General features: G+C 37.6%; 1 protein-coding gene across 1 annotated transcript in view; it reads left to right on the top strand.

Moving 5' to 3' along the window:
* Window positions 1-17,053, top strand: part of alk (ALK receptor tyrosine kinase) — a 410,764-nt gene that overhangs the window by 184,183 nt on the left and 209,528 nt on the right. The window contains exon 3 of the mRNA XM_058399951.1: window positions 15,901-16,056. Coding sequence (XP_058255934.1) covers window positions 15,901-16,056 — 156 coding nt within the window. The remainder of the gene's footprint in view (window positions 1-15,900; window positions 16,057-17,053) is intronic.

Here is a 17,053-nt window from a genome sequence, read left to right as displayed (position 1 = left end):
TTCTGACACCTTTCTATCAGAACCAGCATTAACTTCTTCAGCAATTTGAGCAACAGTAGCTCGTCTGTTGGATCAGATCACACGGGCCAGCCTTCGCTCCCACATGCATCAATGAGCCTTGGACATCCATGACCCTGTCACCGGTTCACCACTGTCCCTTCCTTGGACCACTTTTGATAGATACTGACCAGGAATATCCCACAAGAGCTGCAGTTTTGGAGATGCTCTGATCCAGTCGTCTAGCCATCACAATTTCGCTCAAATCCTTACGCTTACCCATTTTTCCTGCTTCTAACACATCAACTTGAAATGTTGACTTGCTGCCTAATATATCCCACCCACTAACAGGTGCCATGATGAGATCATCAGTGTTATTCACTTTACCTGGCACTGCTCAGAATGTTATGCCTGATCGATGTAAATCTAATATTAATCTTGAGCTTTTTGTTCTATATTTATGTTCTGTAAAGCAGCTTTGAGACAATATCCATTGTTAACAGTGCTATACAAATAAAATGGAATTGAATTATATATGGAAAAAAGTAAGTAAAAGCATTCTCCAAATGGAAATTAGGTCTGGAATCTTGTTTGGGATCAAAAACTAGAGCAAAATAATAGTTGAGTGGAGTTTAATTTTAATCAAATGAGATCTTGTGACTAGCCATAGAAGTAGGGACCGGTGGAACAGTTCCATGTTTTTTTTGGCTCGTTGTTGCAGCTTCTGGACCAGTTGGTGTTGCTGATCATACCTCAATGGGCTTGATGTGTTTCATTGGTGTGTTTTTTTTTTTTTGCCATAAATATTTGGCAGCGATCGCAAAGAGTGAATGCTGGTTTGGCTCGTTCTGACAAGAGTAGACAGTGATTCACTGCATGGATCTGATTTATGTACAAACATTTCCCTCCAGAATTTTTATTTTAAGCAAAAAGACAAATGATTTGTGGTCAGATGGATGATTTTGCATAGATTCTGTGGTTTGTGGCGTATTGCACGAGCCAGATGTTATTATGGGGGGAAAAAATGAACTATAGAAGGAATGTGAAAACCTGCTACTTGGATGAACATGAGCTATTTCTGAGAAATTCTGGTGTTATTGTGATTAAAATAATCATAGCTGTTTTATGTATGATAAGAATTTTTCAGAGTAGGAAATTTCCCTCGAAGGAAAATTTCACACTGAGCGGCTCGCATATTAATCTGTATAATTAATATGTGATCTTCAGTGGCGCTCAAGATTTATTTTGTAATTATATTTTGTCCTTTTTAGCTTAACTGATTCTTTTTTTTTTTGGACATGTTGGTGTTTTCCCTTTTATCAGTCTTCAGCATTACTCACAGTAGTAAGTTTTAGACCTTGCTACTCTGCAAGCCCTTTTTCCTTGCCACCGTTGCAACTGGCTTGCTGATTAAGGATAAATAAAAATGAAAACTTTATCATTTTAGCTTTGTGACAATGTCCATTGTTAAGTGTTATACAAATAACATTGAATTGAATTGAATAAAGCGAGCGATGCAGCAGCACTTTAGTCCTTTAGTCTGTCCAGCTCTCTCACTTCCTCATCTAGACATTTTGCTCAAACAAATACAGTTCTAAAGCTTTGCTAACACGACTGTAAATGGAATTAGCGAGTGTTGGATTGTGGACTGCTAAAAAGCCGGGCTGATCCTCAGCAGTGTTTACTCTGGAGTGTCTCCACTTCTTCTACATTGGCGTTCTCTTTAATACTACAATGAACTTGTCATATAATACCACTGTAAATGTGCTAGTAATGCCTCTTGATGACTTCTCAAAAGACTAATAAAGAAGAATATACAAGCACTAAGCAATAAATTAGCACCTGAATTATTCCAGTATAAACACTGTGGAGTTTTTTAAAGACAATTAACGTCTATTAATAAATCTATGATTAACTAACTTTGTTACCATAAGGTGCAGGAAGATCCTGCATCTGCATGTCGTTGACTCTCAGACCCTGAGTCAATTAGCCCATATGAGTGAAAGTCACTCCGTGCATGTAAGTGTCCTTGACTCATCAGTGCTCGTGTCAGAGGTTAGGTTGCCTACAGATTTCCAGCGGCATCATGGCACGTCCCTGCTCCTCAGCTGCATATGAAAAGGCTTTGAGTGTGATTGACGTAGAGAACCCAGGGACCTGAATGACTGTAATCTCTCACAGCTATGTAATTGGTGTCACTGTGATGATGCTGCGCTCTCTGATTTATGCCAGCCTGGTCATCCTACCAGTCAGTGTGACCATGACCGATACTTTCTCTCATTACTCACTCTGACAAGGTGGGACGTGGAACAGCCGACCCTACTGCTTCCTAGCGAGCACCAAGATGCACTTATTTCGCTTGATCAGATGTGCAGTAAATAAAAAACCCAATGTCATTGATATAAAAGAATACCTGGTTGTTGAGAAAGTGATGTGTACTATTATTATTATTATTAGTAGTAGTAGTAGTAGTAGTATTTCTTATTTATTTGTTTATTTACTTTTTCCTCAATTCCAGCAAAACACCTGGCTCTGTACCCAAAGCAGCTTATTGACAGAAATATATGAACATGGCCTTAACAATAATCTATTCTCCCTGGCCGAAAAATTAATTCTGATTCTGCTGGACAGATTTTCTGCAGACCTGTTTAAAGAACATGGATATGGGGTGAAAGATGACCGGTGAGGAGGAAGGTAGCTAGCATGCTGTGTACCACATTTCAGGCATGGTGATGTATGACCAGTGTCCTCTCAGCATCTGTTGTGCGCTGGCATTTATTATGAGCGGCGGTGGAGAGCTTGGCTGGGCGCCGCAGGCAGGAGGGCAAAGTCTCTGCACTTCAAATCGAGACGGATCTCCTCCTACACAACCATGACACTAGAACTAATGCTTACTCTTGTTTGGAGAGCTGTTCTGATTGAGCCCCATCTGGAGTATGGGCAGTGTTGTGTGCCAGAAAACTGCAGACTGGCATCTGTTTGTGAGAAGAGGACAAGGTAGAGGTGGTGTCATGTCTTGTTTGTCGTCAGCAGTTTTCCTGTTAAAGTCATATATCAGAAGCGCTGTAATTGGGGTTGTTGGTCATACCCTACTGTCCAAATCTCACTCGTCTTCATATGATTAATTTGCTAGAACAGAACAAGTCAGGCATTATATTATACTATACCAAATTATATTAATTTATATACTCGTTCTAATCCATTATCATTTCTCTTGGAACAGTTTATACCCGATACTGTCAGACGCTTGCTGATGTGATGAAGTTTCCTGCGATGTTCCAGAGATGTTTTGTTTAATATTTATCAGAGCTTCATCATGGTCAGATTTAAAGCTCTATCTTTATGATTTAACATAAGATCCTTCAAAGTGTCAAAGTGGAAGTAATGAAAAGCTAGCGATAGCAGTTACAGTGTCACTTGTTTTATGGACATTTCATGGAAATGCATTACATCACCCCATTGTTGATTATTTTCCTATAACAGTGTGCCTTATGTTATGTATTTGGAGGCTCGAGAAACATAAACCTACAGAAAAAAATAAAGACAAAGATACTTTATATGATCCTTAAAGTCTCCTTATACTCCACCTTAACTGTTTTTTTTTCTTTTTCTTTTTTACTTTCTCATTCTCCAACACTAGTAAGCTTTAACCCTTTGCTCTTTCTTTACCTAAAGTGAGTGATGCAGCGGCGCTTTAGTCCTTGAGTCCCTTTGAACACAGTGCTACTGCATCTTATAGCATTCTGGAATGTTCTCTAGAATCCAAAACTTTTACATGGACCTTTCCTCAGATTGTAAATTTCTTGAGTTGTAATTGATCTGTATTTTTAAACTCTCTTAAGCTCTTTTATAAATTTAACTTTAATTTTTAATGCCTATCTATGTCAGGTCAGTATTGTGTATTCAGGGACCTTTCATTTCCTGTCATGACGTTTAGTTACTTATGTCTTTGTGTTTCAAGATAAAATATTATAGACTGTGAGGCAGTATATACGTAAGGAAAGACACACACACACTCCTCTTTATTTCCATCTGCCTGCTTTTCCTCAGAAGCATGCGTCCCATTCACAAGCTGCCATTGGTCCATACTGCATTTGAATTCAGCCTCATCTGCACTAAAATGAGAGCGAGATTGAATTTCCACCCTGAAGTCCATCCTATGCCAGAGAACCCAGTCAAGAAAGCGCTGCTGATTAATATCCGTCTGCGCCGCTGCTACAGTGCTTTTCATGTGTTGTTTTATTTAGCCTCTTCACATCATTCTACATCTTTTGTATCTGTCACCGCACAATCATGATTCATCCAGTCATCTGTCCATCCCTCCTCTCCTGTTTGACATGGCGGCGTGGGCTCGGCATCATCCGTTCAAGCAATCTGGAGAATGCATAAACAGTCCACAGATACAAATATTTCACACATAGTGGCGAAAAATAAACATATTCTTTGCTGCTCTTAGCCAGGGAATGCAGCGAGCTGGTTTTATTAGTGCAAATGTAGCAAACTTCAGGTTGCGGTGGCAAAGCTTGTATGCAAATCAGGAAGGCAATTATTTTTGTTTGCTCTTCTGTTGGAGCCGGGCGCTATTGTAAAGCAGGAACACGGCCATTTGTATTCCAGACAGAAACCGGCCACACCTGGCTTTGTTCCAGACGACCCCTGACACCATGAGGTAACCAAGCGCTCAGTTTCATGATAAATGAGGTCAGGGTCACTCTGACATTATAGGCTCATTAACCCAAAGCGGACTCTCTTTATAGGTCCTCACCATCACCTAGACCAAATCAAGCACAGCATCACCAATGAACTAACTAATACGGCTGCAATAAATCAACGGCTTTATTTATTACCTCTCAAGCAGATGAGTCATATTAGATTTACTAGTTACATTTATGTAATGTCTGCACCATCGGGAATATCATTAATCTACAAATAGGCTATTCCTGCTGTGCCCTGTTTCACTCCAAGGTTGTTATTTACAACCTTCCGAATTACTGTTCTTGTGTCACAACAGAATGCAGTCGCATGTACTACCGACAATAATCACAGAATGTTATTTATCATAGACAGATGAGAGAAGTGTGTTTAGGAAACACACTCTGCAAATATATTGGCGAAGCCAATCTGAGGCACCTGTTACAAAATAATTTGAATAGGCTTATGATGATGACCTGTGTCTATTAGCACTGGGTTGCCAGTTGCCACTGATGGGATTTCTCTGGCAGGGATATTCCCACTCAACGTCTTAGATCCTGGCTGCTCTTATTTCACTATTTTTCTTCCAGTGCTCTGGCCCCATTGGAGAGGAACATAAAGTGCAGGAGGAATCATTTGCCTTTTTGAATTTGCAAATTTATGGCCTATAAAGGCTCCATGCCAGTGCAGTTTACAGGTCCCCTCAATGCTTTATAGCCACAACCCTTATGTCAAGATGCCCACAAACCACCCTGGTCTGTGCATTAGTATTCATACATATTGGTACAGTCTAATTGCCAGCCTGGTTGTGTACAGAGCTCAGGAAATGAGTTCTGCTGAAGCCCCGAGATAGCTACAGTGCCTTTAATGGAAAGCTTTGAAAATGTTTTTTTTTTTTTATGTCAAAAGGTAATCATGTTGAATATGGATATACCACTTGTCAGTGTTTTATTCTTTTTAATATAAACCTTGAAAAGATGTTTCCAGAGAATCCACTGACCACACCCCTTTTTATGTACCCAAAGTTTCTTTGTGGATCAAAAGTGCAAGTATGAAATGACAAAATGTCAGGTCAACTCCACTTTCCAGAACACACTGTGGTCTACAAACGTGCATGCTCTGGTCTACACTCTCCAGAATCCACTACCGCTAAGCTGTCCCCAATCACCGGACTTCTGATCCGACTCACCTGTTCCCAATCACATACACACACACACACACAAAAAGGGGGGTCTTAATTGTAGATACATTTCAAGGTGGTTGGTCAATAGTCCAGGGACAAATCATAGCTAAATCCTGTGGTGCTGTTCTCCAGGAAGTTATCTCTAGCCATGCAGAATTCTATAGAATTTTCTATTGGTATTGCAAACCTTGAGATATTGGCCAGTATTCTTTTGAAGTTAGCCTGTAAGAGAGGCAACCTTGGCTAGGGCCACTCACATGTTCACCTTTATAAAGAAAACAAAATAAAACCTTTGAATAGCTCAGGATTAGTGAAGAGCCTAAACGCCCATGAAAATATGAAAAAATTATAAAAATATGAAACATGGTATAATTACAGTGTAAATAGCACTCTTATTAGAAATAGAAATTTACATAGAAGTAATGTAGCTTTATAATACTTAATCCAGATGTGACACTGGCAAGAAAAACATCCTGAGATGAGATCATGAAGAATCTATCAAAGGGACTCAAAGGGGAGTAGGATTAGAAATCATTTATCTACAAAATGATTTATCTAACGTATCTCAGAATGAGCATATTGTAAATTAATCCATGGTAGTCCTTAAACAAAAATTAAATTTATAATGACCGCAGCAGTTTTTCTCTTTTTAGAAGGTCTACCAAGCTGCCACTGTTGGGCTCCTGAGCAAGACTCTTAACCCTGGTGTATAAAATGAGATAAATTGTAAGTCGCTCTAGATAAGGGTGTCTGCCAAATGTAAATGTTTTTTAAGTGCTTATATTTGTTTAATACTTAACCTCTGTTGAAAAACCATATCATATTATCAACATTATGTGACATCAACATACCAAAACACACTGTTAAACTACGGTCAGACTGGAAATAAAAAAAGCATAAAAGAACCTTTAACAAAAAATATCATTTGACTCTGGTGTTAAATTCAGATCAAAAATTAAAGTATTGGGAATAGAGATAATCCTTTATAAATATTGATACGAGTCAGTGATTTTCAGTTCCAGCTCTTGTCCATTTCAAGCAAGTCTGTTATAGATTAATAGTAACAATACTGTCCAATCATGTACTCTTCTGGCTAGTACCAGGACATCTTCAGAGTGTAAGATCATAGGGAGAATCTTAGAAGAAATTATTATAAATGACTTTCTTTTTAATTTCATGGTTTATCTGCCTTTTGCTCTGTCCTTATCTGGAGGAATCATTTATCTGAGCTGTCTGCCGCCTTGAAAATTGTCAAACGTTATGTTAGTCCCCATTCATTTTCTCTGATACACATCTGAGCAGAAAATCAGTCGACACAGATTTGCTCTGTGAAATCAACGCCCCTTCGTTACTTGGAATTTACATTTAGCATTAGGGTACATTTGCTTGAATAATTGAAATAATTTCTAGCTCCACAGAGGCGTAGTAGAATCAGAAAGTTCTCAAACACATACACTAAATTGATTGTTATTTAAATTTTCTCACTTGAAGAAACTGGGAAAACATTATGGGGCTGTCAAGAAGAAAATAGTTTATAAAATAACTTGAATAACGTGAGGAATTTCTAGTAAATGAATATAGACTGATGGAAATTAGTGCTATTGTAGGTTAACAATCCTGAAAGTTTCTATTGACTGATATCTAAGAGGATATTATTACACATTCCAGGCTATTAAGACATAGGATAAATGAGGGGTGTAAATGAGGATAAATGGCCAATAAAACCTCTGTCCTTGGTCATTTGGTAAGTCATCAATTCTTGCTTAGTGGGCCAGAGTTCTAGGAGCAGGAGCTGCATGACATATCCGGAAATCATTGCAAGCATTGTTGAGTCGCTTCTGCTTTGAAATGAAAATGGAAATGCTTTCTATCCTTCCTGATTTCCTCTTTAATAGCAAGTTTGCACAACTGAAAAAACTAACCAAATATATATATATATATATAACATTTGTTTCATTAATCTAATGAGTATTTCAACTCCAGCTGGTCCTGGGTGAAAATGTAATTGCCCTCAAATCTAATCAACCAGATTAGAGGGATAATTAGATACAGCTGATTGGACCTATCCAGACTTGATTACTATCTAGCCCTGTTAAACATAAACCTCACTTATTGCCATCAGACAAATATTCAGCAAGGAGATTAATAGGGGGAAAAAATGAAATCCAGAAATGGGTTTTTTCCTGTGGTTGTTAAATCCGTAAGGGAACGAAGGCGGCTTGATTTACAGAGTGGCACTGAACAGTATCATGTACATGAATAACCATGCCCTGATATTGTACCTGAATTAGTACTTGAATTCATCTGTAAACAAAGACCACATTGTGTACATATTAGTACGTTTGTCATTTAATGTATTAATTAACATGTAGAACTAAACTAAATTAAATATGCTCTATATAATATTATGAGAATATGATGTATATTAATATACGTTATGAATATTGTGTGCATCGTTTCAAATTCCCCTGGTGATTCAGCGCCAGGATCCCGCACTCTCATTGCGACAGCCTGGGTTCAATTTCCGGGCAGGGAACTGAAGGGTGAACTCAGTGCCGGTCCCAAGCATGGATAAAATAGGAGGGTTCCGTCAGGAAGGGCATCCGGTGAAAAACCTGTGCCAAATCAAACATGCAGACCAAATGATCCACTGTAGTGACCCTGAACAGGGAGCAGCTGAAAGAACAGCAACAACATGTGCATCATTTCAAATCATTCACCCTTCTGGGTAAAGGAGCAGAGCCCTGGGGCCGAGCCACCTGGAGCATGTACTAGTACTGCAGTGGGATTCGAAGAGAAATGACTCAAAATGGGTTGACATTTATTTATTTTCGAACTTATTTGTGTTTATTATCGGTGCATCGTCCTACATTTTTTCTACATTATAACCTTACACACTGGTTGAAAATAACACCTTCAAATTTTAGATGCCTCTGAGCAAGCACTTGGGGCATCTCAGAGAGCAGAAATGGGTTTAATATCATTTACTTGGAAAAGAAAAATGTGGGTTTTTTGGGAACTTTTCTGAAAATGTTGCCCCTAGTAGACAAGGTTCTACTTAAAGCCCTAAGTGTCTACTTTAATATGAGCCATTAATCATGACTGTGGAGTGTCACATGAGGTGCAAATTCCATTTTTTTTTTAAGTGGGTAACACCTACTTTTTACATCTCTAAACAGTGTTGATTACTTTCATACCTAAACGTTTATTCAGTTTAGTTCAGTTCAGTTAAATTTTATTTGTATAGTGCTTTTTAACAACAGCCACAAAGAGGCTTTACAGAAATATATAAATTCAGGATATAAATTTTACATTTATAAATTTATCAATTCTTTTTGGAGCCCCTGCCAGGAAGACCGGGGATGAGGTGGGAATTCACACCAAGAGGCAATTTAGACTTACCTACATCCTGGCATGGTTTCAGATGGTAGGAAAAAGCTCTTACCCCATTTGATCGCCAGAAGTCATCCGTTTTGAATCAGGAGGGTTTCACACTGGGAGTTTAGTCTGAAACAAAGCATTGTTCACAGGAAAAACTGGTAGTCTGTAACTGACCGGGAAATGCAGTGTGATACCAAACCTGAGACTACCTGTAGGATTTAGTGTGAGGTCAGTTGCACTGGAATTGTGCCACAATTCACGTGAATGTAAACACAACCAGTACTCAGGTCCGCACTCATTCAGGAGTAAACTATACCTTATTATTGGTATCATTACGTATGCTGTGGGACACAGAAGTGGTGAGTTGCCATACTGTGCATAATAACACCAGTTTTATTCTCCGTGCACGTTCGTGATGATGTAAGATGAACACAAATGCGCTGGGATTTGATAGAATCAGTGAGTCTGAAACCAGACCAATGCTGCAGGGGTGCAGAGAACAATCACAGTCTGATTTGGACTGTAGAAAAAGTACCCAAACCTCCTCAGATAGATTTCTAGAGACAACAAGAAGAATGAGCGGGGAAAGCAAAAGCGACAAAGTTAACTCACCTAATAAATAGTGAAGTAATTTGACAATACCTCAGAAACTGGGGTACAGTAACATGTAATCTTCTCCACCTAACAGGGAAAGTTTCATGGTTTTTGGTTCCATGTATTTGTTCCTTCTCACAGCTCCTGAGCCGGGTGGTGATACGCTCTGTGCTGTTGCGGGCTTGAAGTGTTTGATTCCCCCAAATTAGACCAGTGGCACTGTTTTCACAATTCTGTTGAAGCATGTCCAACACTTTCAGCTTGTCAAATAGGTGAAAGAAATGAAAACATTGAGCAAAACGTTCTTTTCAGTCCATTCTGACTCTAGTAGACAGTGAAGCACAGCTGCCTTTATACAGTTGATTTTCCCTTCAGAACATTTTAATATGTTTTTGCTCAAATGGCTGGTTGTGAATATGCTTTAGGTAGCTTGTACTGAAGCTACTAGTGAAACTATGGCACTAAACCAGGCAGTAAAGTGATGATAGGCATGACTGCTAGAGAGCAACGTAGAGCAATTTAAGTGATGAGAGGCGAAAAATCACTGTCGGTCTGAATGCACGGTTAAAGGGAGAGAAAATTGAAGCTTAACTTAAAGTTAAAGTAAAGACACATCCGATTATCACTGATGTGGCAAGAAGTGAAATCTACTTATAAAGCAATGTGAATTGCTTTATAAAAAATATAAACACACACAAAAAAATATATATATATCTTGCATCTATTGTGTTTCAAGGTAGTACAACACTAAGTGTAAATAAATATATAAAACATTTAATAATAATAATAATAATCACTATTATTTTTTTGTTAAATAGACAGATGAACAAACAAATTAAATAAATAAATAAATAAATAAATAAATAAATAAATAAGAATTATTAGAAAGAAATGAAGATGTTGGGAAAAAAATCTAGATTAACAGAAAAAAGCTGGACATGATTTCTTCGTAGATCTGTATAAATGTATATGTTTGGGTGAAATAATCTATAAAGGTTGCTTTTAAATAACAAGGCCACTGATATGCATACAATGTTTGCGTTGCGAAAATTTTAAAACAGGGCTGACCATTCTTACTGTTGTTATTGAGGTTTTCATTCATTAGCCATTCAGATGAACGCACAAAAGATTACATAATAATTTAACTTGTAACAATTCCACTCATTATCTCACATGCATTCTCTCGCTCACAGATGCTTTTTGTGTTGTCCTTTAGTCATTTCAACCATGAAAAGAGCTCATGTATCATTTCATTTCACCGACTTCAAAGTCTCCCTGTGTGATTCAATGGTAATTATCGCCTTCTTTCCCTAAGATGACAAAGTGAGTTCATTTACATTCACTAACATAAAGAAGATCTCTTAAATGGCCTTTAAATGTAGCCACATCCTGCAGTGTACAGTCATGCAACATTAACAGAGCCGGATGCGATGGATCTTAACAGGAGCAGCTCATTAGGCAGAGACGTTCTTCTGGATGACCTAGACCACTTCATGGAACATTGCCTGAGACACACACACACACACACACAGTTATAGCTGATATAACCAAAAGCACAACACATTGAATAAGCCAAAATGTCACAGATTCAAAACTCTAAGAATGAATAAATGAATAAATAATATTTCTTTTTAATATGATTTCGAAGCTTAATGAAAGTCTTAACTTGTTTTGGAGAAGCTCTTACCTCTGATGACCTTTGTTAGCAGGCGCTGTCTTTCTTCCTGTAACGCATGCAGTGAGACAGATAAATGTGAAAGCTTTCTAAACTCTTCAGCGCTAGTAAAGCAATGATGAAGCAAGACAAATGCACTATAGTGCACGCTCGCTGAGGGAAGAATAATTCACTCAGCAAGTTACGAAGAGCCAAGAAGAAAGTCAGGGCCCACACACACACACACACATGCTCAGAAGGCACACATTCATAAGCCACATGGGGTTTCAACCCACAATCCTCTGATAAGCTGCAAAATCCCACTTGCCCTTTTAAAACCCCACTGAGCATGAGAGAAGTGTGCGGTTAGATTGTAACACTCTAAATATGCAAATCAATCTAAACAAACCAGTCCGAGACAAACCACAAGAAGGACTTGTTTGATCAGAGCAGTCTGAATGCAGAAAAGTGAAGCTATGCATACCTGTATATACATATAAACAATTCAAATAATCCAAACGACCACTCATTACAGCCATAGTGACCAGAGAAGCATCTCAGAATGGTCCGGAATGCTTTGTCCCTCTTATAGCATAGAAATGTCTTAAATCCTGTCAGACTGTATATTTTATATTATTGTTTTATCTGTTTATGGTTACATTTAAATAGAAACAAGTTTATTTCTTTTACCACTTAGATTATAACGGCTACAAAGAGTCTCTCCTTCTCTAACCTCTTTTTTCTCTCTCTTGTGACGTAAATAAGACCAAAAATGCAGTTACAAAGAACCTGCAAAGCCCTCCATACTGATTAACATTTGATAAACATTTTTACATTTTATTTGAATTTATGTCTGTATATCGCTTCATTACACATTCATAAGACCACAATTCCTCTCAAGTGAGCAAAGACTCAACAAAACAGGAGAGTTTAAAATTACTTAGCTATTATCTAATGTCCAGGTTTGGTAAATCTGAACACACTGTAGCCTAAGATTATTATTCTTAGCTGACAGAAGCGGAAGATGATAATAAGCTGTCATGACTGCTGAAAAAAAAATGCTATTCTCTCATCCAACAGTATGAATGTGTAGAGGAAAATACCGGAAAAATCCCATTTGGCAACTGAATGGAAGCAAATCATTTTTTTAAACCACATCTGCGCAATAATATCTTGGTAGTGCTTGAATAACAATGTATCCGCTGAGATGAGAGTTTCTGAACTACTTAATTGGTATGCCTAGCAAACTGGGTCGTTCTTACAACACAGGGTTGATTAGGCCTCTCTGTGGCATACTGTACTTCCTGTATGATTTGTGGACAAAAAAAAAGCTATACGGTCTACTGTAGTGCCTTCAGAAGGTCCTATACTATAATGGTAAATAATAGCCTTTGAATGAAAATGATCAAACCATTGTAAATTAGTGGGGTTTTTTTTATATGTAGCTAAATATAAAAAAAAGGGGAAAAACATATAGGAGCCAAATGTTTGTCCTGTGTGATTATTATTTATATAGTCTGTCATGATGCAGGAGTCATTTAATTGGCTTTGACGTTTTCTGTTTTTTTTTCTTTTTCTATTCATTGAATGCATCCAAATGGCCCGACTTGTCTCTCTTGATTAGAACATTTAACCTTTTGCTCATCTGTCTGACTGGTGTTTAAAAAGAAGGATAAAAAAAAAAGGATTAAAACATGTGCACACTCAAGAACTTGATAAAGAAAATTTAGTGACAAAAAAGCTACAGCCACAATAGGTAACGTAGGTTTTCACAGTTTTTCTGATCATGCACTGTTCACTGACTTCCTAATCTAACTAATTTGCATCTTTGAATTTCTTGCAGACCTCGCAAAATCCTGCAAAAATGTTTACGGCTAATTTCGTGGCCATTTATACATTTTCATGCTTTTTAATGCGAAATTATTAAGAAAAATTTAGTTGATTAATTAAGTAATATACTTATAAAGGTAAAATCAACAAAATATCAATATAAATAAAATATAAATGTCATTTAAAATCATATCGAACGCCGCTGATATGTACATAAAGTACAGCCATTACGACACGCTATTGGCTGGAAGGGTTGGAAGAAGCCAATCACAGAGTATTAATAGTGTTCTCAGTGATTTTTTTCCCTTGGTTTTTATACAGGCGATACTGTACTCTATTTTTACTTCAAACGTTTATTTCTTTTTTAAGGATAATGTATTAAGCTAACTTTTAAATGAAATTAAAGTGATTTGTAATCATGATTGGGGTCATATTTATACATATAAATATTTATACATGTAATCATGATTGGGGTCATATTTATACATATTAAAAAAAATAAGCATTTATAGTACAGTATTAGCATTTTTGTGACTCCATCGCACATCCGCGAAACCTCGTCATTTACGATGGGTCCTGGAACGTAACCTCACCTATATATATGACACACTAACATATTAATCTTTACATTTTATAGCAGCTGAGTTGATTCTGAAAACTTTATTATGACAAGCAGGTAAAATTTCCACAAATATCATCATGCCACAACCACTCTAGTTTCTGAATTTACCCATCATTATCCGCAAAAAAAAATCAGTCAGTACTCAGTATCATTATTCATATCCATGTCAATCATCTATGTGAGCAAAACATGATTAGATCATTCAGATACTAGTTAATTCACCAACTATCTCTGTGAGGTCTTGCCCTTCCAGTGTGCAATTCTGTGTAATCTTAATTATTCCAGGTTTTTCACTTTTCACCTCTGCCATTCGATTTTAATTTGGATTGCCCTACATTGCTCTGCTTTCCTGATGCCTGACTCCTGGTTGGATTTGACTGTTAGTTTTAGATAGCAAACAAATCACACCTACATCCATATGTCTTTACTTGGTGACACCATGTTCATATGAATTGGAAAGACCTTGCACTACAACAAGAGCTCTTATGAATAGATTTATTGGCCTTGTGGTTACATGATTTTAACTTGAATTCAACCAGCAGGTACATTTTTATTTGCATTCACAAAATTTTAATAGTGTCTTTATAAATTATTTGAAGGCAGTAAAGTACATGGGGACATGCTGTTGCCTAGTGGTCCCAAATGGTTCGGAATGCTTTGTTCCTCTTACAGCACAGAAATGTATTAAATCCTGTCAGATATTTTTCAGACTTTTTTTTTTTTTTTCATCAGTTTAAGGTTACATTTAAAGAGAAACCAGTTAGTTTATGTTAACACTTACATTATATAATCTCCTTCACTTTCTCTTGTGACGTTAATAAGACGAAAAATGCAGTTATAAAGAAGCTGCAGAGCCCTGAAAACTTCACAATATCACTGATTACACACATTTTTACATTAATTAATATACAAGTCCTTGTGGAAGTTGTTTCTATAGAATGTCAGGAATACATAGAGGAAGTGCAGGATTTTATCATCTGTTTTATTGTTTTATTACCTAAATAGCAAAGCAAACAGACTATGAGATACCCAGAAACTAGAAATTAATCAGGGGTTCTGACTGGAGAAACAGAGAACAGGTGGAAAGCATGACAAGATCATGTGACGTTTACTTTTATGGCATTTAGCTGATGCCCTTAATATTAATAAATATGGAATGATTGTCAGAGCTGCTGTTTCAGAAAATAAATCAACTCATTCTGACTAAAACAAATCTTTTGGCAGGCACACTTACCCAGAGCAACTTACATTTTATAAAACTGAAGGTTAAGGGCCTTGCTCAGTTGCCTAGCAAAGGATGCTTGGTGGACCTGGGATTAACTTAAACTCACAACCTTCCACTAATCCAGTGCTGTGACCACATCCCCACAGCTGAATCAAGCATTCACTCATTTAACAATACTGGTAGAAATAATCAATTGTAATATTGTAAAAACAGTGTGGAAATTTGTGTTGGTTCTTAAGTTGGAGGGGCAGGGGCTGATGGGTCTCTATTAAATTCTGAATGCATTAGGTATCCCAGTCTAGTAATTACAAATTTATAAAATGACAAACTCACCCTTGGGGTTCAGTTGCACATTATATTTAACAGAAAGGGGAAAAACACTTTAAAAAAGATATCTGTGCAAGCCTGCTGGTCTGCTTAATTCTGGAGCAATGTCCTTTTGTCCTTTGCAATTAGTCGCCTCAACAAAAGAATAGCAGAGCGATTTACAGAGTCCCAAAAGAGGGCTGTTTATTATTACATTTTTGTGCTGCAGTGGATTCAGGCTATAATATGAAATAGAGATGAAATATTTTGCAGCTCTGACATTGTCTATGGGTGATAAATAATGGATTTCAACTAATTTTGTGATTTTACCTTCCATCTCTCATTCACTATTTCCGTGACTTGTCTCTATGATGAATGTTTCTCATTTGTTTTTTGTCTTTTTCTTGTTCTGTCAGGTTTAGAGTGTTCCACAAAGGGGAAATCATGCCAAGGAAAGACTGAAAGCTACCATCCAGAGTTTGCATGGAGTCTAACATCAGCTGAGGATGTCTGGGCAGAGGACCATGGGGTCATGGACATGGCACGAGGAAGTTCTCAGGGCTGGGAGGAAGGTAAGAGAAAAAGAAAATCTATTAGAATGCTAATGCGCCTTCACTGTTCTACTTCATGAGATTTAAACCGCAGGGATTGAGCAGTGAATAATTGATTGAGGAGGAATGCGCTTCACTAGTTGACTTAGTAGGGGAGATTGGAGTAGTTCACTTTCTAGGAATAATTTCATCTCCCCTCACAAAGCATGGAAGACATTATCAAACCCTAGATAAAGGTTTAATTAGGTGCAGTAGTACAGCTGCATAAAAGAGGCTGTGTGTGTGCAGTGTACTGTATGCATCAGAGATAAGTATGTTAACAAAGCCTCATTAGATAGTCAGGTTGGAGAGAAGGTTTGGGGATTGCATGCTCTTCAGGCACCACTCATGCACTTCAAAGGAAAATAGAGCAATTCCTCTCTGTGTTAAATTTACTCACCTCTCACTGTTTCTCCCAGAGTGCTCTCCTGGTGCCCTTGCACACTCAGTGATGGGGGAAGAATCAGAAAACAGTGTTACACATTTCTACTGATCAACATGATAAACATCATAGATAGATAGATAGATAGATAGATAGATAGATAGATAGATAGATAGATAGATAGATAGATAGATAGATAGATAGATAGAGGACAAAAAGGTGGACAGATCGACAGTTAAATTGGTGGATGGATGGATGGATGGATGGATGGATGGATGGGTGGATGGATGGATGGACAGAGTGATGGGTGGATGGAGTGGATAGATGGATGGATGGATTAATGGATGGATAGATGGATGGATGGGCAGACATGCAAGGGGGAATGAGAGACAAAAAGTTAGAAAGACTAACAGTTTACTATCTATTTCATTGACACTCCAGTCTAATAAATGATTAGGTCCATGAGCGGTAACCTGGTCGAACTAAGTTAATCATGACTAGATGACTGAAACATATTCTTTCCTATGAAGAAGAGAATTGCTTTAAGCTTAGTGTTTTATCTTACACAGCCCAGCCTGGAATCTCTCAGATGTGTGC

This window comes from Hemibagrus wyckioides, linkage group LG09 (assembly GCF_019097595.1).
Source record: "Hemibagrus wyckioides isolate EC202008001 linkage group LG09, SWU_Hwy_1.0, whole genome shotgun sequence".
NCBI classification, from domain to species: domain Eukaryota; kingdom Metazoa; phylum Chordata; class Actinopteri; order Siluriformes; family Bagridae; genus Hemibagrus; species Hemibagrus wyckioides.
The sequence above is the reverse complement of the archived record's forward strand: the minus strand, read 5'-3'. Positions and strand labels throughout refer to the sequence as shown.